We start from the raw sequence: 23,189 nt of genomic DNA on the forward strand, positions 1-23,189 counted from the left end.
TATAACCAATTACTGTATAATGAGCCATGTTTAAAAACAAAAAACACACACACACAAAATATTATAATATTAAATATCATATATATAATTTATAAATGGGATAAAAAGATCTCTGCAAATCGTATCAAGCTGTCTAGCTATAAGAATGACATGAGAAGGACAGATATATATACAAAAGTAGGGTGAAAAAAGATTTTATGGGATCAATCTGAGTGAGTGCGGAGCAATCTTACATTCCCAAAAGTCCTCTCTTTCATTTTTACTTCCACATGACAGCTAGTAAAATATAGTATTGATTTTTGAAGGTTATATACAAGCCAGTCTCTTATATTACAATGAATGCCAACACATTTTACAGCTCTTCCGTGGGTTTACAAGTAATAAATTGTTTATTAGAAGGCTTATTTGTAGCCCGAAAGAAAGAAATTTGATCTGCTTGGCTGAAAACATGCATATATTTTATGTAATAACCTCTGGGAAAGTTGGCAAATAACCAGGCAGAGCTATGACGATATTCCCAAACTGCAAGTCTACATGAAACGACAAAGACAGTTCCTCTAGAGAGCCCTACTACATAGGAGCTGGTGCTTACATACAGCTAGATGAAGAAGAGACACAGATGAAAAGTGTAACACATGCATAATCCCAAGCAGATGGCAACTGTGGGTCAACTGCATGGCAAGATCCTTGATCCAGTTTGTGCAAGTGTCTAAAGTGAGCGATTTATATGGTACATAGAAATGTAAGGGCTCAGTCACACTAGACGCAGTGCGTTCCGGCCCAATTTTGGCCAGAACGCACTGCCTCGCATTGCGACTGGCTCACTCTTTAATGGGGCTGGAGGGGGCATGGCGGGCCATTCAAGTGAATGGCGCCATAGCCTAGCCCTCCAACCGCAATGCGATCCGCCACACGGGATTGCAAGGCACATTGTGTCTGCGGTCCGGTCCTGTGCGATCAAAATAGTTATTGTAGCATTTTGATCGCACCGCGCAGGATCGGACCGCAGGCACAATGTGCCTTGCGATCCCGTGGTGGCCACATATGAGATAGACTCATTACATGCAAAGCAAGATAGTTCAAGCCGTGATTTGTCATAATTGTGATGATTATGGCTTACAGCTCATGAAAACCCCAAATCCACAACCTCAAAAAAGTAGATTATTACATGCAATCAATAAAACAAGGATTGTACATAGAACAATATCGGACCTCTGAAAAGTACAAGCATGCATATGTACTCAGTACTTGGTTTGGGCCCCTTTTGCAGCACTTACTGCCATTACTTTTGCACGATATTCTAATTATATATATATATATGCGATTAGATAGCCATGTTAAAAACATATATAAAAGCACCTAATCGCACCCTAGTGTGAATGAGGCCTGCAGGTAAAAAAGGGGAAATGAAAGTCGTCAGAAAGCCTGCGGTATTATTTTTAATATTAACCCCTTCTTGACCATTTTACTTGATCACTGATAACACTAAACTGATGAGCGGTATAAGCTTTTAAAGCGTCGCCTATGGCCAATTTTGGGTATTATCGTTTGAGGTTTGGCACGCGCACGCAATTTTAAGGCTTGACATGTTTGGTGTCTTTTTACCCGACGTGACCCCGTCTTTTATATCTTACCAAGAAATTGGGTAATAATAAATGTTTTATCATTTAATATAGGGGAAACAGTTTTTTGTTTTTTTTATTTCGCTAATTTTTCCTTAATATAGTAAAAAATTAAAACCCCAGTGGTGAATAAATACCACCAAAAGAAAGCTCTATATGTCCCTAAAAAAATGGTATAAAATTAATTTCAGTACAGCGCTGCATGACGGAATAAATGTCAAAGTACCGCAGCGCTGAATACTGAAAAATGGCCTGGATGGGAAGGGGGTTTAACAGCGCGGACTTCAAGTGGTTAATTACAGTTGTGCCTGTCCTCTCAAAAGTGAAATTGTAAGGCTAAAAATAAGTTAGCATCCACTGCCAAGACCTTATTTACAAAAGTGCATTGCAACTCAAATACCCAGAATGTCGATAACATGGGATGCTGCCACCATCAGGGAAGGCAGGTAAGCCACTGCAGAAGGGATAGTTCAGCTTAGTGTATTTAGAAAGAATTTAGCATAAATCAGCCCCATAGTTCTTTTCAAAAGAAGACTGTCAACCTGTCATGTATTCATTTTTATTTCAGGGTATCTGTTGCTGTACTAGGTGCATGCAATCATGTATTTTATATTTACACAGAAAAAAATAAGAGCTAGATCAGCAGAGGCCATAAAAGATTAGGTATTGTGTCTTACATTGCGTAGTGCTTCATACACAGCTCTAAATGCTGGCTGTTTATCGTCATGGTATACTCCTCTGTTCCCATGTAGAATAAAAATACCATCTTCAGCTCCTTTACAATTACTTCCATAGATGCAGTGATCAGGACGGTAATTCCACTGACACGGGAAGACATAAAGGCTTTCTGAATTAGAAACAAAAACAAGCTGAAAGCAGAATTGGTGCTAAGCTACTGAACAAGCAGATCATTAGAGAGCAATACATACGGATGCAATGCTTCATTAGGCAACAGCACAGTAATGCAATAGGCAGCCGGATACATGAAAAAAAGTCATGTTTAGTATTTTGCCAATGTAAACAATGTGGTATTGCTACCAAAAATATAATGCACAAAGATATTTATATAACTTTCTAATTTTGCACATTTAACTCTACTGCATAAATATGGGAGCTTAGGCCGAGGAAATAAAGAGAAAGAAGTCCCCAATGGTAACAAAATCTTTATTGCACAGTTTTCTCTCAGCTCGAATGTGCCTCATCTTTTCCTATAGAATATATGAGAAGCACACCTAATGTATGCAGTGCTGGAGAAGTGTGAAATACTAGGCAGTTTATTTTATTTTAGTGACCTATAACTACAAAAGCATTGTAAAACACAGTGGTTTGAACTAACTCTTCAACCCTACCCTTATGGAGGCAAGAGCTTGGCCTGCTGTAACTAGGAGCTCATGCAGGGATGAGAATTTTCTCTCCATCCCCATGTGATGGCGCTGGGAGCCTGAGCTGCCAATCAACAAGGACCAGTACGGAAACATGGGAGGAAGTAGTTTGAGTCACGTTTCCCACACATGAAGTATTAGGTATTTTCTTTGCTCCTGGGGGCAGAATGGAGCAACAGGGCAGTGAATGTCAGATATGTGCTGCTGGTGGAGCCAGCATTAAAGTGCTGACTATACACAATCAGTTGTAGATTCCATTACTGTAAATGATGGTTCAACACAAAAAAAAACAAACATCAATTTGGCCTAATGTGACAAGATTTCTCACCAAGACTAATTCAGTTTTGATAAAATGGACACAATCATATGCCAAAAATAAAAAAAACACAAAAATTTAATTTTTTTAATTTGTTAATCCAAACCTAATTTGGGGTGAATTGAACAAAACTGCTAAATATGTGTATGGCATGGTTAATAGCAAATATTTGCACAGTTATCATTTCTGTCACTTGCCCCTTGCTTTTAGATTGTAAGCTCTCACAAGCAGCCCCCTCCTAACCCTATTGCCTTGCATTACAGAGTCAGGTTGAAAAAAAAGACACAAGTCCATTGAGTTCAACCTATAGAAAAAGGAAAAACCTAAACAGAACGCTATTTTAAAATGCACTGTCTCCCTTTAGGTCTGTACTGTGTCCCTTTATAAACCCCCCAAAAAGTCTATTTCTGACTTTTACAAATAGAAAGATGATTCACAGGCAATAGATTTGAACAGGAAATACAAATGTGAAAAGACATTTCAGAGAAACATATACAAATCCCAAAAAACAAGTACCTGAGTTGTGAGAGAAGATAATATTGAGCAGATCTTGATCCCCCCAAGTTATATTCAACTTGTATTTTTTCAGTAGTGGCATAAGGATTTCTCCCCAATTCAGACGAACCGTTGTCATATCATTCTGTAAATGAAATGGGTTGTTTACAAGAGACAATACTTGGATGAAGGAGTTTTTATGCTAGCACTGAAAATATCAATATTATGAAACCAAACAGTGAAAAAACATGTTAACATGTAACCACAAAGACATTCATCTAAATCCCAGCAGGAAAAGCTGAACCAGCTGCCCTGCCATCAAGGAAATCCATATTATGATGTGTAGAAAAATACACACCTTTCTCTTCCCCACATCAGGTACCGGTTGAATTCTGTTTCCATAAAACAGACAGTAAGTAAATGTATATTAGTTGCCAGGTGTTTCTGTAAACCTACCAGCACATTGTGTATCCAAGCACTCAAAGGTACCACTAAAACAAAGTTATGGCAGTTAACTTCTGGACTACCGGATGTACATAAATGTCCTTGTCCTGAAGGGGCTTATACCAAGATCATGATTTTGGTATCTTTTTTTTTTTTGTTCCTGCAGGTGGAGCTTGTTCCATACAAGTGATCAGGCCGACTGTACAGCTTCCCAGATCACTTGTAACAGAAGACCAAGTTAAATCCATTCCTCCATCTGCTTTGTGATCAGTGAGTCAGGAAGCACTGTGCTCACAGCTGTCACAAGCCAGGCTGAAATGTCAGTTATACAGGAGATAGAGCACAATACTGTGCTTGATCCCCTATATTGGAGACCCCCGACATCTATATAAAGAGAACCTGTCACCTCCAAATGCTGTCACAGACAGGCTTATTAGCTCGTGTAATAGCAATAAAGTTGGAAAAAAAAAAAAAGGAGGAAAAAATAAAAATAAATAAAAAATTAAACCCAATCCCGCTGGCCCACCATCTGCATGCGAATGAAAATGTGCACATAGGGTATATGCATGTGTACCTAAACGACGATTGCGCCACACGTTGGGTGTCGCCTCAAACATAGGAGTGAGAGCAATAATTTTAGGGCCATTATTGGCTATTAACTCTAAACTGATGAGCAGTAAAGGCTTTTAAAGCATTGACTATGGACAAGTTTAAGTACCATACTATTTGTCATAGCACAGGGCTTGCAATTTTAAGGCTTGACATGTTTGGTATCGGTTTACTCGATGTAACCCCATCTTTTACATTTTCCTAAAGAAATGGGTATTTTTTTCTGTTTCTGTGCAATTTTCATTTTAGTGTATTTTATTCTAAAAATATTGGTTTGATAAACATTTGTGCAAATATTGCACGGCGTAAAAAAGTGGAACTAGTTGTTTTTTTTATTCTACAGGGCCCCTGCTTTTAGAAAATATAGAATTGTTTGGGAGTATTAAGCTGTTTTCTAGCCACAAAAATTCAGATTTCACCATGTGTGCGGAAATGCTCTGGACAATAAGTGGTTACAGGAATAGGCTGGTCTAGATTTGTTAGTAGTAATGTGTTCACTTAAAGCAGATTTACAAATGCAATGCTCAACAAGAATATGAGCATATTAGTTATAGCTATCAACTTCACATTAAAATTCAAGTCAAAATGAAACGTGCAGTGTTCATGAATCATGATATGCTCTCACAGCACCACCTTCTGGACATTTCTATCAACTACACAGTTGGTCCCTTACATATAGATTTTTTTAAATACAATACGATCAATGCCTTAAAACTGGGGAAAAAAAAAAAATGAATGTGAATTGATGTGTTTTAGATGTGCTGCATTTATGAAGGAATTGTAGTGGCCGAAAAGGCAAAAGGTCGTTGACTCCAAAGCGCAGTGTAATCAACTTCTTTCAAATGTGACATTAATGCATTGGTGTGAACCTGTATAACTGCAGGGGCAGGCAACTCCGACCCTCCAGCTGTGCTTTAACTAGAAAACCCATCTTGCCCATGCCTCTGGAAGTCATGTCTTTAACTGTCAGTCTTGCAATGCCTCATGGGATTTGCAGTTCCCCAACAGCTGGAGAGCCCACCCGTTTTATTGAATTCTCTCGTACGATAATCGCGGGAAATCCCGCGATCGTACGATGTTCGTAAGGTGTGTGGAAGCCGTGCGACCTCTACTACCGTAAGGTCGCACGACTTTAAACTTACGGGCATGTTCTAAAACCCGCCGAGCATCGTACGATGTTCGGCGGGTTTGTGGCATGTCCGTACGATAACAACCGCACGGGCCGGTGTGCGCAAGCGCACACTGCCCGTTCGGCATTGCGGTCATCGGAAGCCCGCCCCTCAGGGGGCGTGGCTTGCGATCATCGCAAGTACGATCTGCCTATGCAACATAGGCAGATCGTAATGGGTTCAATTCCCATCAGGAACCTTATTTGCATGAACTTTGTATGTTCTCCCCATGCCTATGGATTTTATCCAAGAACTTCAATTTCATCCCGCACTGCTCTGCTCCAAGTCTCCAATCATCTATAGCTCTCCACTATGGGAGAGTAAAATCCCCACAGGTCGAAATATGCTTAAAAAAATATATATATATACGATAGCTGCACTGCAAAGTCCTTTGCTTACACTTTGTGAACAAGAGGTCGCATTCACTTACCGGACCTCCTGCCCCGTATGCATTTCACCCACAACTGGGCTTGGTCATACATCACATTTCACGACTCTACTACTAATGCCAACTGTAGGTGAAACACGTTAGAAGCATGGGCTCAGGCAGGTGAATGTGACCTCTTGCCAACAAACTGTAAGCGGCATTCTTTTTTGATGTATGCGCCATCTACTCATCAATCAAGCAATCTCCTAAATTACTGCTAGAGTAACAAACATTAGGTATATGTTAAGAACCTTGTCAGGTTTTTTTTTTTTTTTTTCCAGTGGGTGTCCAGTCAGGAGAGCTGCCTTTACTTCCTGGCCCAAAGACAACATGACAGGACGTTGGAGGAAATTTCTCCAAAGTGAGGGGAAATCTCCTCTTAGACCAGGGGTAGCCAAACTCCGGCCCTCCAGCTGTGGTGAAACTACAAATCCCATGATGCATCTCTCTGGGAGTCATGTCTGTGGCTGTGAGAATCTTGCAATTCCCTCATGGGATTTGTAGTTCCACCACAGCTGGAGGGCCAGAGTTTGGCTATCCATGTCTTAGACAGTAACCAGAACAGACATCCCCATTGGAAGATTCCCCACATTCCGTTCCTGTAACAACACATTTTGGTTTCCTATCCCTTTCTGTACCAGTGGCTATAGTCACTGGGACCAATAATGAGGGTGAATCTCCCCAGCAACCACACAGGTAGCAAAAAACCCTAAAAGGAGGTTTTAGGCCCCATTCACACTCAATTCATAAGACTTGATGGGGGATTGATCTCTTTTACGGTTTCTGGGGTTTTTCTTTAGTGCCTCGATTGTGTTAAATGGAAAATGCAAAGTGTTAAGTGCATATAAAGCTAAAACGTATTGCTTTTTAACTCCCACCTACAATTGGGGCCAATTGGGCGAGTCTCAGGAATTACTTTGCAGTGGACATGAATCAACCTTAAAAAGCAATGGCAACAGACAGCGCCTGCAGCTGGAACCGTCCATGACAGAAGTCACCAGCACTCGATATGTGCAAGAAGTAAAGCACTCTTTTTATGCCCAGGGTCACTATGTCGCCCAGAAGAAGGGACCTTGCATGGCTCCCAAAACGTTGGCTGTTTGACGCATGTGACAATTGAATAAAAAAAGTGCTTTACTTCTTGCACATATCATTGGAGTGCTGGTGACTTCTATTATGGACTGTATCTGACACGGCGACATCCGTGTTGTCACTTCAAGCACCAACCTTTCAACAAGGTCTGTACGCTGTATGGGGTGCCGGTGATTTTGTATTATTGATTGCAGCTGGAACCGGACATGCTGCGATTACTTGCAGATGATCACCCATGGATGCAAAAAAATTGTTTGTTGTACTGCACAAAATGCTGATGTTTGTACAATGTCCTACACACCTTCCTACCCAACATAAATATCCTTATTTAACCCTGGGTTTCAAATGACGCTTCATTTTCCACATAAGTTACTTTTTCACGTAGTATTGCTAATATGTAAACTCAGCTTTAATAAGTCGTAAAAAAGAATGACTTATTTTAGTCAGGAACAAATCTCAGAAACCGTATATTTACTTACCTTAAAGTGTTTCATTCGTATACGAGTCATGTTCATTAACATGACTCCAGAATTAATGCCAGTCTTTCCATAATAGGGATGCCGAGCAAAGCGGTTATACCACCCTATGCGTGGCTCTTCATGCTCAGGGGCCATAGCAGCAATCTGAGTAGAATTGAACTCATCCAGCAAAGACCAAATATCATCCATAGGACGCAAGAACAGTATGTCTGTATCGACATACAATAACGAATCCACATTCTTTAGTAATAACTGCAATGCAAAATAAGCACTTTTTAGCATTGTTATTGGAAATGCTTTAAAAGCTACAAGAGTTATCCTCTGATAAACAAAGCAAAACTTGAAAAAAGGGAAAAAAAACCTTTTCTTAGGCAAGTCTGCAATATAATAAAACTTTCATAAATTATTACATCCTTGAGTATTAATGACAATGGGAAATAGGGAGGGATTTCTTTATGTACAGTCATAGTTTTGGATAGTGTAAGAATAGGCTAAAACTATTGGGTTATTATATTTGCTGTCTTTGTCCCACTGTATTGATTTATCTTCACTTCCTGCCCTGGACATGCAACAGAAATTGAGAGGAAGTCTACCCCAAGTGAAGGTAATTCCCATCTTAGACAATTGTCACTAGAACATTTTATACCCGTTGGATGATTAATCCTCATCTCTTGCTCTAGCGACAACAACAAGTTTGGCTTTTCTATTACTTTCTGTCGCACCGACAACAGTCTCCACAGGACAACCAGAGGGGTCTGTCGTCCCAGCTAGGATACAGATAGCAATTGAAACTTTAGAGAAGGACCAAATCTTTCCCACTCTATCCCAAAAAGTTTGGCTGTTTGCCAGTAAATGTAATCTATGTAGCAATGTCACTGTACACTTATACACAGTGGCATTTTGTCACTCGGGACAAAGGCTCAGAGTTGCTCCCCTCCCCAAGGGAGAAGTTATCCATCCACACACCCAGTGGCATCCCTCCAAAAGCGGCAACCGGGGCACATGTCCCCCTAGCTTCTAGGTCAGGGGTCTCAAACTAAATTTAGTCGGGGGCCATTACTATATACAGTACCAGTTTTAATTTATGCACAGGATACAAGCGGCAACTGTCACCAATTCAAATTACTGATCGGGTGACAGCTGCTGCATGTAAACGCCTGCATACCGCATGTAATCATATGTGAAAGGATTACATGCAGTTAGGAATCAATTACTATCCCTGGATACACAGGTTGCAACCTCTCTTTGTCTTGGTGATTATTGTCGAGTGCTGGGAAATCCAAAAGTTTCAGTTGTCACTGAGCAGGTTAGAGAAAATCTTCCAATTGGAACACCTGACTGGCTATAAATGACTAAAAGGGGATTTACCCTCAATTCTTATTGCATCTTTCAAGGGGAAATAAAAACAAAACAAAAAAAAGGTGTGGCTATAGATATCTGAATACAAAGTTACATATTTAACTCTACATAAACTGGAGATTACCGGCAGAAACAATCTTTGTGATGCACAGGGCTTGAAGAGTTTTCTCCATTCGGCTGCATTTTCCGGTGGAAAGGATATAGGGTACAAACTATATTTAAATTTCTTTGCAGTACTCCAGCTGTTGAGCTGAAAGACAAAAGGTAGTATTTATATTTAGACAAAACTGAACAGGCTTATTTAACAAATAGGTGCCGAAAGAAGTAATGGTCTGCAAAGTGCAGGATCTTATAGCAACTAAACAGATATTAATTTATTAAAAAATATAAATAAAACCACAGCAAAATTTAAATTGCAATAAACTACTATGAATGAGAATGTTAAAATTTGACATTTCTTTTGATGCTCCATTAGTAGCATTCTAATGTGATCATGCAATCCAGCATTTCTCCATTAAAAGTAAAGACGCCCACCTTGGGAGCGTCGGAGTCAATAAGAGAGTGCTGGCTGCTGGGAGAGCAAAGGGGGTAAGGCAAGAAAAAAAAAAACTGCTTTTCAATGGTACCCTGGAAAAACACGAGCATTTAACCCTTGAAGTATGGGGAGAGCCCCAACTGCAAAGGTAGTTTTAAACTTTCCCCACTGCCTTAAACATTTAAAGGCCACGTGTAGCTTCTAGTTTTAAAAAGTACACCCATGGCAACCAATTGGCTTCTCTTTCATTTTTAATACTTAACTTGAGAAGCTAATTGGTTACTATGGGAAACTGCTCCAGTTTTGATACATTTCCCCCCATGTGTATGAGCAAATTGTAATTATTTTAGAATTAAGGCTGGGTTCACACCTGGTCGTCCCAAATAGGAGCGTTTCATGCTTGTTTTTTCAGCACGTTTCAAAACACGTTTTTTTGTTCACTGAAACACGCGTTCGACGCTCGTTTTTATACCTCCCTGGCGGTATGATTTTATTTTGTTCCTCTATCTTTTTTTAAACTTTTTAAACCTCCCGCTGGTTCCGCCCCCCTGCAACGCGGACACACGCAAGGGAAGGAACACGGAAGACGGCAGCGGCCGGAGGACACAGCGGGGATCGCGGACAAGGTAAGACCTACGCTGTATTCCCGAGTGTGGCTCTGGGTTACCGCTTTGTTAACCTCAAGCCACACTCAGGAATACCAATGGATACGCGCTGAAATACGCCCCAAAGAAGCTCCTGTACTATTTTGGGGCGTTGGCCCGATACGCCCAGGTGGGAACCATGCCCATAGCACTCAATAGGATTTCACTTGCTGGGCGTTTTTCAGCGCTGAAAAACGCCCAGGTGTGAACCCAGCCTTAAGCCCACATCCAACCAAGACATTAAAATGTATAGTTTTAGATGGAGTGGGAAAGGGTTTTAAATGTTTTAAGTGTCCCCATAGATTTCTCTTCCCGTTCTGTCCAAAAGCTGAAGGGAAATCTCCCTCACAAGAATACAGACAGAAATAAGTCTGGCAGGTTCTAAGCCTGCCTCACTCACTACTGTAATATTGTTATTGCTGACTGTGTTCCCATTGAGGAGATCAGGCAGGAGGTGGATTGACTTACTGTAAATCCGGTAATCAGACACCTATCAAACAGCAAGTTAAAAAACACAAACGAACCAAATGGAGACACGTACCACATTAAAAAGCTGTCAGAAGTTCTAACCCATCCACACCATCTAAAACAATTATGATGGTCCAGTTTTTTTTTTTTTTATTATTTGTGACCCTCATGTCTGCAGTCCTTGACAGTCCTACAAAACATCTGCCGCAGATATATCACTGCGTTTTCAAAAGATATTATGATATGGGTGCACTGCTTGTTTTGAGCAGGGGGGTAGCATTCTTATAGAAGATCTGTCTCCTAAGCAGTATCACTGCTTCTTTTTCACACTGCCTTCTTGGGTTGATCAATACATACAAAAATGTACCATTTGCAAGGATTACTTACAACTGTGGTGAAGTCATTGTGCAACTGGTCTTCAGCAAAGATGTGAAACTCAAGAGGTTTTCTACTAAAAACAAGAGCAGATTTCAGCATTGTAATAGTCTCTTCCAGTCTATCTCCGCAAGCCACAACTGCCAAGTGCATAGTGTCCAATCCATGTTTTACAGGTAGATTGTATCTGTAAGACAAAAGTGCAACAAATACTAAGTCATAACCAAAATAGAGTGCAAAATAATTACAGCTGGCACTTCAAATCATTTTTAGGTCTTGAGGAACACCTGCTAAAATCAATTCATTGAGGGTCAAGTGAGAAAAATGCCGCTAACATTGGTGGCCAGTGGTGGTCAGAATACAATCCTTACAGACAGCTAAAAAGAATATAATGTCATGCATCTGGTGATGCCAAATGATGCCGGCTCCAGAACTATGCAGACCCCATCAAGTGGGAGGTCAATAGCCGTAGCTCTCTGGAGGAATCCTAGGGTTCCACAGAACCCTGGTTGAGAATGGCTGCAAAAGAGAACAAGCAATGACCCATGACCTGCACAAATACATAGCTATTAGTTAGTGGCTTAAAGCTTCTGTCTTGGTTGGTGTCACACATGTCACAAAATGGTCAGGTAATGTCAACATATACTATAGCTCTACTCATCACCAGTTTTCTAATAATCAATATACAATGTTTGGTTACATACCGGGCCTATTGTATAAGCATTGATTTCCTAATTTAAATGATTGCCAATCTATACATGCTGGTTACATTAATGATAGCTACTAGCTACTGTACTAGGTTTACATAAAAGGTAAAAAGTCTAAAAGTATAACTCAGCTTGGGTAAATGCTGCTGGGTTTAATCTCCCACTGGGTTCTTATAATAGTCAGAAAACAAGTGCATAGATTTTGCTCCAGATCTGGGTTCTGGCATCCTTCTTCTCTAGGTTTGCCTTGTTCACCCGACACAATGGCAATAAAATCTTGCAGCTCGTTGTGGCTTCTTCCAATGGACAATCCATAGAGCCGATTGATCGCATTATTAGGAATGTGGCCTATGTGCACAAGTGGTGTGGATGCATCACTTGTGGTAATTTCACAGCCAGAGAAGTCTTTCAAAGTGGTCCAATATACAAAGCTTAAAGAAAAACAACGGGCAAATCAAATCTTAAAAGGAGAACTATGAGGCGAGTGCTTTTCACTTTTCATAGTCTCATTGTCACAGGTCGGCTAGAACTGTCACAGGTCGGCTCAGTAGATCGGGAGATGAGCGAACACATACCGGGTTCGCTCACCTCTCGATCCTCTGCCGTGACAGGGGAGGGGATGGATTCCCTCCTCCCCGCTCCGCCAGCGCTGACTGGCGGATCGGACGGGGCTACAGTTTGCGGTATACTGAGCGTAGGGTGACGGGAGGACGCTAGTTTGTGTCCTCCCGTTACCCTAAGGAGAACTATGGGGAAAAGCCTTAAGCCCATAGTTCTCCTTTAACCCTTGCAGTGGGGCTACCCCCGTATTGCAAGGGTTATGTGTTTGTTTTGCCTAGGAAGCTAAAATAAAAAAAGTTAAACTCACCCGAACCATGATCCCAGCTTGCTCTTAGACCGTTCCCTTCAGCCTCGCTCCCCTCCAGCGGTCTAAGGTCCTGCGAGTCATCACATTCTATACAGTGTATAGACTGATGATGCCGAGGGGCATTCCATTGCTGAAGTGGAGGAAGGCTGGACAAAGCGGTGTAGGAGCCAGCCGGTATTGTGGCTCCAGTGAGTATAACTGTTATTTTAGCTCCCTAGGCAAAATGAGCACTTAACCCTTTTAGTGCTGGGTAGACCCACTGCAAGGGTTAAGATTTAATTTACTCTGAGTTCTGATTTAACTTAAGGCTATGTAAACAGTGCTGCTGGGTAGGCTTTCCTCAAAAAGGACCTTGTACCTCCCCAAGCAAATAATTTCCCATATGTCCCTTAGGGCCTGTTCACACGACGCTCCTGCACTAAAAATGCACCCCAATGTATCCGTATGTGTTTTATGGGCTACAGTTCTCACGTGCGCAGTCCATTCAGGTTACGACAGAAAAAAATACTGCTTGTCACATTTTGTTAGGTCCGGAAACGCAAAACGCGTCCAAAACGCACTGCAGCTAACATACCGACAGCCCCACTCCAGCACAAAATATATATATAAAAAATGTATTTATTTTTTAAACTGGAACGCATCAAAAACACGGCAAAAAACATGAGTTGATTACCTGATAACTCTGTTTCCAGGAATCTTCCAGGACAGCCATCGGGAGATATAGGCTCCGCCTGCCTGCAACAGGAAACACATCAACCACATTAAATAAATAGACTCCTCCTTCCATCCCAAGTCAGTAACCTCTAGGACCACTTACTGTTGGTGCTAGTTTATGTAGCATAAACATACATAAAAACACACACACCATAAAAAATTATAACTGCTAATGCTACATTTTTTGCATGGTGGATAACAAACATTGCACATGAAAAGTGGTATACCAAATTCCAAATTTTTACATACAAAGACCTTCGTCTGTATTTATCATAATGGCAAAAATTATAGATTGTGATAATTTTAGCAACTAGCCACTTCTGGACATTTGTGGCTAACTTCATGAAATCACCTACAGGGGCAAATGTATGCAGGGGGTATGGAGAGGAGTCAGAAAACTAGCTATAGTTCAACAAACATTTCTGCCGTGTGTTGATCTACTTCATTTAAAACCGTTGTAAATAGAAACAAATAGTTTGCTCCCCTAAGTAAATTCTAGCATTCGTTTTCACTAAAATAATTGCACAAAGGAGCAGAGCTTGTACAAATAGCCATCATTCAGAATGCGTGCACAGGCAGCATAATGGCTTAATATGGCCAGATGACATCTGATTATAAAACGCCACCACCATCCTCATTTGCCATCCCTGCTGATTTCACCAAAAGAGGCCGATCATTTTATTTACAATAACATAAGCCTACCACATGGATGAACAAAATAATACGGAATTCAGGAACCAGCTCCATTGGCAACCACAGAAAACCCCCAAAAAGCATTGGCTACCTGGCTCTAACACGTCTATCACGCAGCACACACTATACTCCCATTACAGTACAGAAGAGTACACCAGAGGTGGACAAAATAACAAATTATTCAGGAGCCTGTAGGATTTTGTTTTTAGGAGCCAGCTACTTTGACAACTAGAGAGAATCTGCAAAGGCCATGCCTACCTGGCTCCTGTGATTTGTCCAGCTCTGGAGTAGTTACGTCAAACGTTACAGTAGTACATACAATGGCTTGCAAAAGTATCCCCCCCCCCACCTTGGCATTTTTCCTATTTTGTTGCAATACCACCTCACATTAATATGGGTTATTGGGAGATTGGTATCATTTGATTTACACAACGTGCCTACCACTCTGAAGATGCAAAATATTTTTTATTGTGATACAAATAAGATAACAAAATCCCAGAAAACTTGAGCATGCATAACTTTTTCACCCCCCTAAAGTCAATACTTTGTAGAGCCACCTTTTGCAGCAATTACAGTTGCAGGTCTCTTGGGCTACGTCTCTATAGGCTAGGCACATCTAGCCACTGGGATTTTGCCCATTCTTCAAGGCAAAACTGCTCAAAAGTTCAGGTTTAGTCTCATCTGACTATCTTCTTTAATATGTTTGGGGAGTCTAACATAGTTGTCCTATGGACAGATACCCCAATCTCTGCTGTGGAGCTTTGCATCTCCCTCAGGGTTAACTTTGTTGTCTCTATGATTAATGCCCTCCTTGCCTGGTCTGTGAGTTTTGGTGGGCAGTCCTCTCTTGGCAAGTTTTTCGTGGTGCCATATTCTTTCCATTTTGTAATAATGGATTTAATGGTGCTCCGTGGGACATTACAAGTTTTTTTTATATAACCCAACCCTGATCTCTACTTCTCCACAACTTTGTCCCTGACCTGTTTGGAGAGCTCCTTCGTCTTCATGGTACCACCTGCTTGGTGGTGCCCCTTGCTCAGTGGTGCTGCAGACTCTCGGTCCTTTCAGAACAGGTGTGTGCGTGTGTGTGTGTGTGTGTTATACATGCATATATACAGGGCTTGAAAAATCCACTCGTCTGCGACGAGAGGACGGTGGAGCCCGACGAGCAGCCTCCCGGATGGCTGTTCTAATTACGTGGCCGGGAGCTTTACATTCAAGTGATCGGGCATCTCTAGAGACGCTCGATCGCTTGTATTAGCACTTGTCACTGCCGTTGCCGGTCCCGAAATCCGCAGTGCCCGATGCGGCCGGGACGGCTCTGTGACAGGAGATCAAAGGGAGTTCAGTATACGATCTCCCTTTGATCTCTTCTCAGTCCCCGAATGCAGGAAGTGATATATATTACATCACTTCCTGCATTCAGTGTCACTCTCCACCTACAGAAGCTGATGAAGCAGATCTCTGCTTCATCAGCTTCTCTGGGGGTCCCTAGGTGACATTAGGGGTCTTGGAGACCCCTGATGTCTCCATAAAGAGGACCTGTCATGTAAATTGGCTATCTCATAGGGGGATTCTTAGCCCACCATGTAATAGCAATAAAGTTGAGTGTAAAAAAAAAAAACTAATACAAAAATGAAAGAATCATAAAAAAATAAAGCATAAAAAAATTAAAAAAGAAAACATATTTTTTTAAGTCCCCGCCCCCCACATACACACACAGATATGCGTCGGGTGCGCCTACGTGTGAAAACGACGATTGCGCCTATTGTTCCGCACATGTTACATATCGCCGCAAACGTCGGAGAGCAATAATTCTAGAGCCATTAATCACTGATAACACTAAACTGATGAGCAGTAAAAGCGTTTTAAGCGTCGCCTATGGGCGTTTTTTGCAATTTTGCGGGGGCGCACGCAATTTTAAGGCATGACATGTTTGGTGTCTATTTACCCGACGTGACCCCGACTTTTATGTTTTACCAAAAATATGGGTAAGAATAAATGTTTTATAACATAACGTAGGGAAACTTTTTTTTTTACATTTACGGCACTTTTTTCATTATATAGTAAAAAAAAAATAACAACCCCCCAGTGGGGATTATATACCTCCAAAAGAAAGCTCTGTCCCCAAAAAATGTTAACATACATTGCAAGGCTATAGTCCGGTCATGCTGACTGGTGACATTTTTGACTGACTGGTGAGACACCCTAAAATTTTTCAAGCCCTGTGTGTGTGTGTATGTATGTATGTATGTATGTATGTATGTATGTATGTATAATGAGATCATGTGACAATTAGATTGCACACAGGTGGTCTTCATTTAACTAATTATGTGACTTCTGTAGGTAATTGATTGCACCAGATCTTATGTAGGGGCTTCATAGCAAAGGGGTGAATACAAATGGATGCATCACTTTCCTGTATTTTAAAGTTTAAAAAAACATTTTTTTTCTTGATTTCACTTGACTATTTTGTGTATGCCCATTACATGTAATCCATATAAAAGTTAGGGATATCCCGATACCAATACAGGGCATTTTTTACGAGTACTTGCACTCATGAAAATGCCCCGATATTAAAGGCCAACACCGGCCCTTGAAATTTTAAACAAGAGCGGCTGCCTGAGATCCTGCTGTTGCTGGAGACCTCATGGCAGCTGTCTGACAGCACCGGTCTGGCCCCACATCTCCTCCTCCTTCCCGCCACCTGCAGAGACCAACACAGCACTGGACAGCCCCGCACCCATTTTGCCCTGGAGAGCCAGGCACCCACCTATAGAGCCCTGGAGAGACCAGCAAGCTGCCCTGATTATACAGCAATAGAGAATGGCAACTGGCTATAGAGGACTACAAATCTCAGCAATCCATGATTGCCATTCTCCATTCTGAATAATCATGGATTGCTGAGATTTGTGGTCCTCTATAGCCAGTTGCCATTCTCCATTGCTGAATAATCATGGATTGAGTTACAGTTCTTTATAAAGAAACTTCCCTAAAATCAACAGTCTGTATTTTTTTAGAAAAAATGTCACATGTCCATTTAAGAAGTATCAGGAATTGGTATCAGCAAGCACCTGAGGGAAAGTACTTGGTCTTGAAAAAAATGGTATTGTGACATCCCTAATAAAAATCAATTTTTATTCCAGGTGGTGATGCAACAAAATAGGAAAAATGCCCCGTTGGGGGTGAGTACTTTTGCAAGCCACTGTAGTTTGGATAACTTACTTAGACTTTCCTTACAATCACCAATCTTTGCATACACAGTATATTCAAAATCTGGATCTGTTAGTTTACAAGCAAGAAGCTATAGTAGGCAGAGAATATTCTGGATAAATAAATCTGGTCGTACACTGTGCGGATTTCAGTTAGTTCTTGGTGAACTGGCTGAAATTTGCGTAGTGGGTGCCCCTGTCCGCACCCCTCCATCTGCCATCCTTCGATCACAAAATAAAAGGAGCTGGATGGAAACATTTTCGGCCATATAGTTACGGCAGCCAATGAGCTGCCACCACTGTTGAAGTATTCCGACACTCGCTGCTGTGAGAATACAAAGGGCAAAGCGGGAAATTCATCCAGCCAAAAAAATGTCAAGGAGACCAAGGCACTGACAGCTGAATATACAAAAGAACAGGTAATAATATATTGACTAGAGGCGGGAAGATCATCATTCTGAGCTCCACTTACCGGGGGTACAAACAGATGAATATACCCTGTTTCCCCGAAAATTAGACAGTGTCTTATTTTATTTCACGAAAAAAGACACTAGGTCTTATTTTCGGGGTAGGTCTTATATTACAGAAATCCCCGAAGATAGCACTAGGTCTTATTTTCGGGGTAGGTCTTATATTACAGAAATCCCCGAAGATAGCACTAGGTCTTATTTTCGGGGTAGGTCTTATATTACAGAAATCCCCGAAGATAGCACTAGGTCTTATTTTCGGGGTAGGTCTTATATTACAGAAATCCCCGAAGATAGCACTAGGTCTTATTTTCGGGGTAGGTCTTACTTTCGGGGAAACACAGTAGTAATCAGTAGTATTGCATTCATGGCATTGGCAGTGGATAATGAAAAACTGGATGATTACTAAAACGTCATGATAATATTACACCTGTAGAACATTCTATTACTTTCCTCTAATTAGGTGCACAGGTACATACTACTGAAAATGGAGCATGACTCAAAGTAAGGCTGTGACTAGATTGCAACTTTACACCTTATAATTACAAATAAAAAATGAATGCCCACCCTATACTTTTACTTAGAATTCCATACTGAACCACAGCCACTGATTCCTTTGAAAATTAGGTGATTTAATGGCTAGTTTTTCTATATGTAGCAGATCTATTCCATAAAACAGCAAGTCCTACCTAAAAGCAGCTTCCCAAAAGCAGTCCTTTCCACACACACCAGTGGTCAGCATCCAATAGGGATTCCAGAAAGAAACAGAGAAATTCTTACACCTGACAGAATGAAACACAAAAGTTTCCAGCTATTAGAAAGTCGTGCTTTTAGATGAAAGAAAATGGTTGGATGTAAATTCCACCATTCCTCAAATTGTGTAAAACAGGACCCCTGCTAGGCCTGGGCAATTTATCTGTGGATGTGATGCAGAAGAAGTGGATATACTGAAATTCGGATAGCAAAATAATCAATACATTGAGAGACAGACAGCTGAAATTATATGCAAATTTGGACTTCTCATGTAAAAGTCAAGGTTGGCCCTCCCCTACTACTTCCCGAACTATTTAATTGGCTAGTAGATATCACATAAAAAGGCCAATAAGTAGTATTGGGTGACAGAAGGGAGTGAGGCCAAGGCCAATGTGTACTGCATGGACTCATCTAAAAAGATTCAGTTGTCTTGACTTCTGTATTTAATTCAGAAAAGATGCAGATGCTAAAATAGCACTCAATAGAAAAAGTCTCCATAAATCCACACAACACTGGAGTCAACCCCAGTGCAAATCTGCACCCAATTACATTTGTGTATCACTCAGCTGTAGATCCTCAAATCATCTCTGAATTCATGCTGACACTGTCCTTCCTTCTGGAGGGTGGCTACTTTTCTTCCCCATGGTCCCTGTGTGTGTTGTCAAGTAGCCGCCGCTCCAAACTCACTCCCATGATGGACTACAATCTCATGTTTAGTTTACTAATTTGTACCGATATTGTAGTTAATCACAGGAGTGAGCTTGGAGCGGCGTCTACTTTTCAACACACACAGGGATCATGCAGAACTAAAGTAACTACCCTCCAGAAGGAAGGACAGTGTCAGCACCTATTCAGAGATGATTTGAGGATCTACAGCCGAGTGATACACAAATAAAATACATTTTTGTTAATTGTTAAGGTACTTGAATGCATTTTTAAGATTTAAAGGCTGGGTAATTTTTGCCTTAATGCAAAATCTGCATCAAGGCAAAGAACGCTCAGCACTTTTGTAACAACCCCATCCCCCCCAAACTTACCTGCAGCCGCTCGTCTCCTGCACTGCGACTGGGAAGATACATGGGTTTCCCCGAACTTCCTGGCTGTAGGGAAGAATACTGAAGGTGGACGAGCCATAGGCTCCTTCTGACGTCAGTCAAGCTGTGACTGCAGAGTGGGGGCATGGCCAGCCAGCTAGGCACGGCCGTGACCGTGCACATGTACGTGTGGCTCCACAGCAATTGGCTAGCTGATGGAGGCACCCATACAGGGGAGGGGCGGGCTTGCGGCCTGGATACGACAAAGAAATGTAAAAAAAATAAGAACTTTTTTTTTCCAGCAAGTCTGGCCACCATAAAAAAAAAAAGATAAAAGAAAAGGAGGGTTTAATGTCGCTTTAAACGGTTATTAACTCCTCACTTCTTTGCATATATCTAGTGCTAGCAAGCAGTAGATATATGCAAAAACTTTAAAAAAAAATTCAAACAGGTTTAAACTTACCTGTGTCTGCGCCGCGCTCTCCTGTCCGAACATCTGAAGAGTCTCAGGCGACCGCAAAGGATCTTGGGACGGGCGCATGTGCAGTTTGGATGTTCGGCCAGGAGACGAGGAGAGAGACAAGGTAAGTATATGGAGCAGCGTGCACCCGCACAGACTCCGTGGGACATCAGAGGAGAGGAGGACAGAGGAGTCAGCGCTGGATCGGAGACCCGCACCAGTGCTGGAGGGACAGCTGAAAAGAACAGTAAAGAAGAAGATGATCGAATAAAGAGGCATCGTTTCAGGTAAGTCCTTACACTAACATTGTGGAGGGGACGACTTTTGACTTTAATGTCACTATAACTCCCGAGTTTAGTGTCAGGTGATATCAAGCAGATGGCGACAATGATGCAATAACAGTAAAAGTCTGATTAGTGTAGGGGTAGCCCAGTAACTCGGAGTATAATAAATACGTTACAGAATAGCTTGCTATCCACACAACTAGAAGTAGGGGACTTGGAAAGCTGTAAAAACAAAAATAGCATAGAATGTTTCCTAACTGAAACACAAGTTCTGCACCTTTGTGTCAAACTCAGGTGTGTAAACAGTCCATGAAAGTTATGTGTGGAGTCTCGGGGTGTATTGTCTCAGCTCCCCAATCACTTCCTGTTACATCATAGATAAACTTTGGGACAACATCCTCCTCCAGCTACAGGGAGCTGAAAGGCTGCAAGTGGCACTCAGCACACGATCACAGAAGTGACATTGACCTGCACTGAAGTACTGTGTCATGGGTCACATCCAATTCTCTCAATATAAATGGGCTGACTTAACACAGTGCACATATAAGTGCGGTGTAGAGCTGCAGCTAACGATTATTTTCAAAATCGATTAGTTGGCCGATTATTACATTCGATTAAAAAAAAAAAAGGCTCCAGTGCTGGACTACTAGTTTGTGTTGAGATTGTAGTCTATCACGGGAGCAAGCTTGGAGCGGTGGAAGTAAAAAAAAGTGTGGTGTGCAATATAGTACATTATACAGTGGCGCAATGCAGGATACCAGCAGTTTTAGAGGAATACAACTAATCGCAGCAATAGTACACTATAGTGTACTATTTCTGGGATTTGTAGTCCTCTATAGCTGGTGGTATTCTCCATTGCGCTGTATAATGATTATACGGCGCAATGCAGAATACCACTGACCAGTTATAGAGGAACTACAAATCCCAGCAATAATACATTATACATCGAGATGGAGAATACCACCAGCTATAGAGGAACAACAAATCCCAGCAATAATACATTATACAGGCTGCTTAATGTATTATTGCTGGGATTTGGTGTTCCTCCATAACTGCTGGTGTTCCGCATTGTATTGTGCATGGTATTCTGCATTGTATAATACGGTGGCACAATGCAGAATACCACCGACTAATATATATTCTGGTCAGTGGCGTAACAACCGGGGGGAGCAGCAGGTGTGCTTCCCCCGGGCGCACAGCTGAGGGGGAGGCGCCGGCCGAAAATGGCACTTTAGGCTAAATGTCGAAAGTGCCATTTTCCAGCAGATACATCGGTGCATCCGTGATTTCTTACCTCCCCGCTGGGCGCTGCTCTGTGTCCCAGCTGGAGGAGAGCAGTGCTCTCCTCCCGGCCGAGTGCTGCGAGAGGAGAGCACTGTGAGCGGCCGGTGTCTCTCCTCCCACACCGCTCAGCCGCCTATCACAGTCCGGCATAGACAGGCTATTGTAGTCCTCTATAGCTGGTGGTATTCTCCATTGCGCTGTATAATGATTATACGGCGCAATGCAGAATACCACTGACCAGTTATAGAGGAACTACAAATCCCAGCAATAATACATTATACATCGAGATGGAGAATACCACCAGCTATAGAGGAACAACAAATCCCAGCAATAATACATTATACAGGCTGCTTAATGTATTATTGCTGGGATTTGGTGTTCCTCCATAACTGCTGGTGTTCCGCATTGTATTGTGCATGGTATTCTGCATTGTATAATACGGTGGCACAATGCAGAATACCACCGACTAATATATATTCTGGTCAGTGGCGTAACAACCGGGGGGAGCAGCAGGTGTGCTTCCCCCGGGCGCACAGCTGAGGGGGAGGCGCCGGCCGAAAATGGCACTTTAGGCTAAATGTCGAAAGTGCCATTTTCCAGCAGATACATCGGTGCATCCGTGATTTCTTACCTCCCCGCTGGGCGCTGCTCTGTGTCCCAGCTGGAGGAGAGCAGTGCTCTCCTCCCGGCCGAGTGCTGCGAGAGGAGAGCACTGTGAGCGGCCGGTGTCTCTCCTCCCACACCGCTCAGCCGCCTATCACAGTCCGGCATAGACAGGCTGTGCTGTCACAGGAGACGGAGCTCTCCTCCCTGCTCTGAGTGTTTTGTAGATAATTGAGGACATTGTATGTGTACTGTATCCCCAATTATGAATGAATGGGGGTGAGCTACATGACCTCCTGTTCATTCATAGTTGTAGTTATAGTAATCATACTATATTCTCAAGTTATCAATGAACAGGAACACTCATAGAGGATGCCTGTTCATTGATAACAGGGGATACAGAAAAAGAGATTGAGGACTCTGTGTTCTCAATCTCTTTTTCTATTTTAAAAAGGGATATATCAGGGGTCTAGATCCCTAATATTTCCCCGAAACCCCTAAAAGTAAAGTATTAAATAAAAATATTTAATAAAAATTGAATAAATAAAACAAAAAATAAACTTTTTTTAAAAGTTGATAAAAAAATAAATAAAAATACAATGCCATTATAGAACATAGAATAAAACATAGATAAACTTAAATGTTCTATTCTTAGTTCTATAATGGCATTGTAGTACTTTCAGGTGGACAGTAA

At 41.7% G+C, this 23,189-nt stretch overlaps 1 protein-coding gene across 3 annotated transcripts in view; it reads right to left on the reverse strand.

Moving 5' to 3' along the window:
* GXYLT1 (glucoside xylosyltransferase 1) overlaps positions 1-23,189 on the reverse strand; it is a 28,530-nt gene that overhangs the window by 3,020 nt on the left and 2,321 nt on the right. The window contains exons 3-10 of one of the 3 annotated variants that reach the window (XM_018552533.1): positions 22,606-22,626; positions 19,868-19,889; positions 18,767-18,888; positions 11,429-11,603; positions 9,519-9,644; positions 8,036-8,287; positions 3,837-3,960; positions 2,300-2,469 (exon numbers count right to left, since the gene is read on the reverse strand). In XM_018552533.1, coding sequence (XP_018408035.1) covers positions 2,300-2,469; positions 3,837-3,960; positions 8,036-8,287; positions 9,519-9,644; positions 11,429-11,603; positions 18,767-18,888; positions 19,868-19,889; positions 22,606-22,626 — 1,012 coding nt within the window. The remainder of the gene's footprint in view (positions 1-2,299; positions 2,470-3,836; positions 3,961-8,035; positions 8,288-9,518; positions 9,645-11,428; positions 11,604-18,766; positions 18,889-19,867; positions 19,890-22,605; positions 22,627-23,189) is intronic. The other 2 variants (XM_018552532.1, XM_018552534.1) reach the window with 2 other exon arrangements.

The sequence above is a fragment of the Nanorana parkeri genome, unplaced genomic scaffold (genome assembly GCF_000935625.1).
Source record: "Nanorana parkeri isolate BGI_ZX_2015 unplaced genomic scaffold, ASM93562v1 scaffold91, whole genome shotgun sequence".
NCBI lineage: Eukaryota > Metazoa > Chordata > Amphibia > Anura > Dicroglossidae > Nanorana > Nanorana parkeri.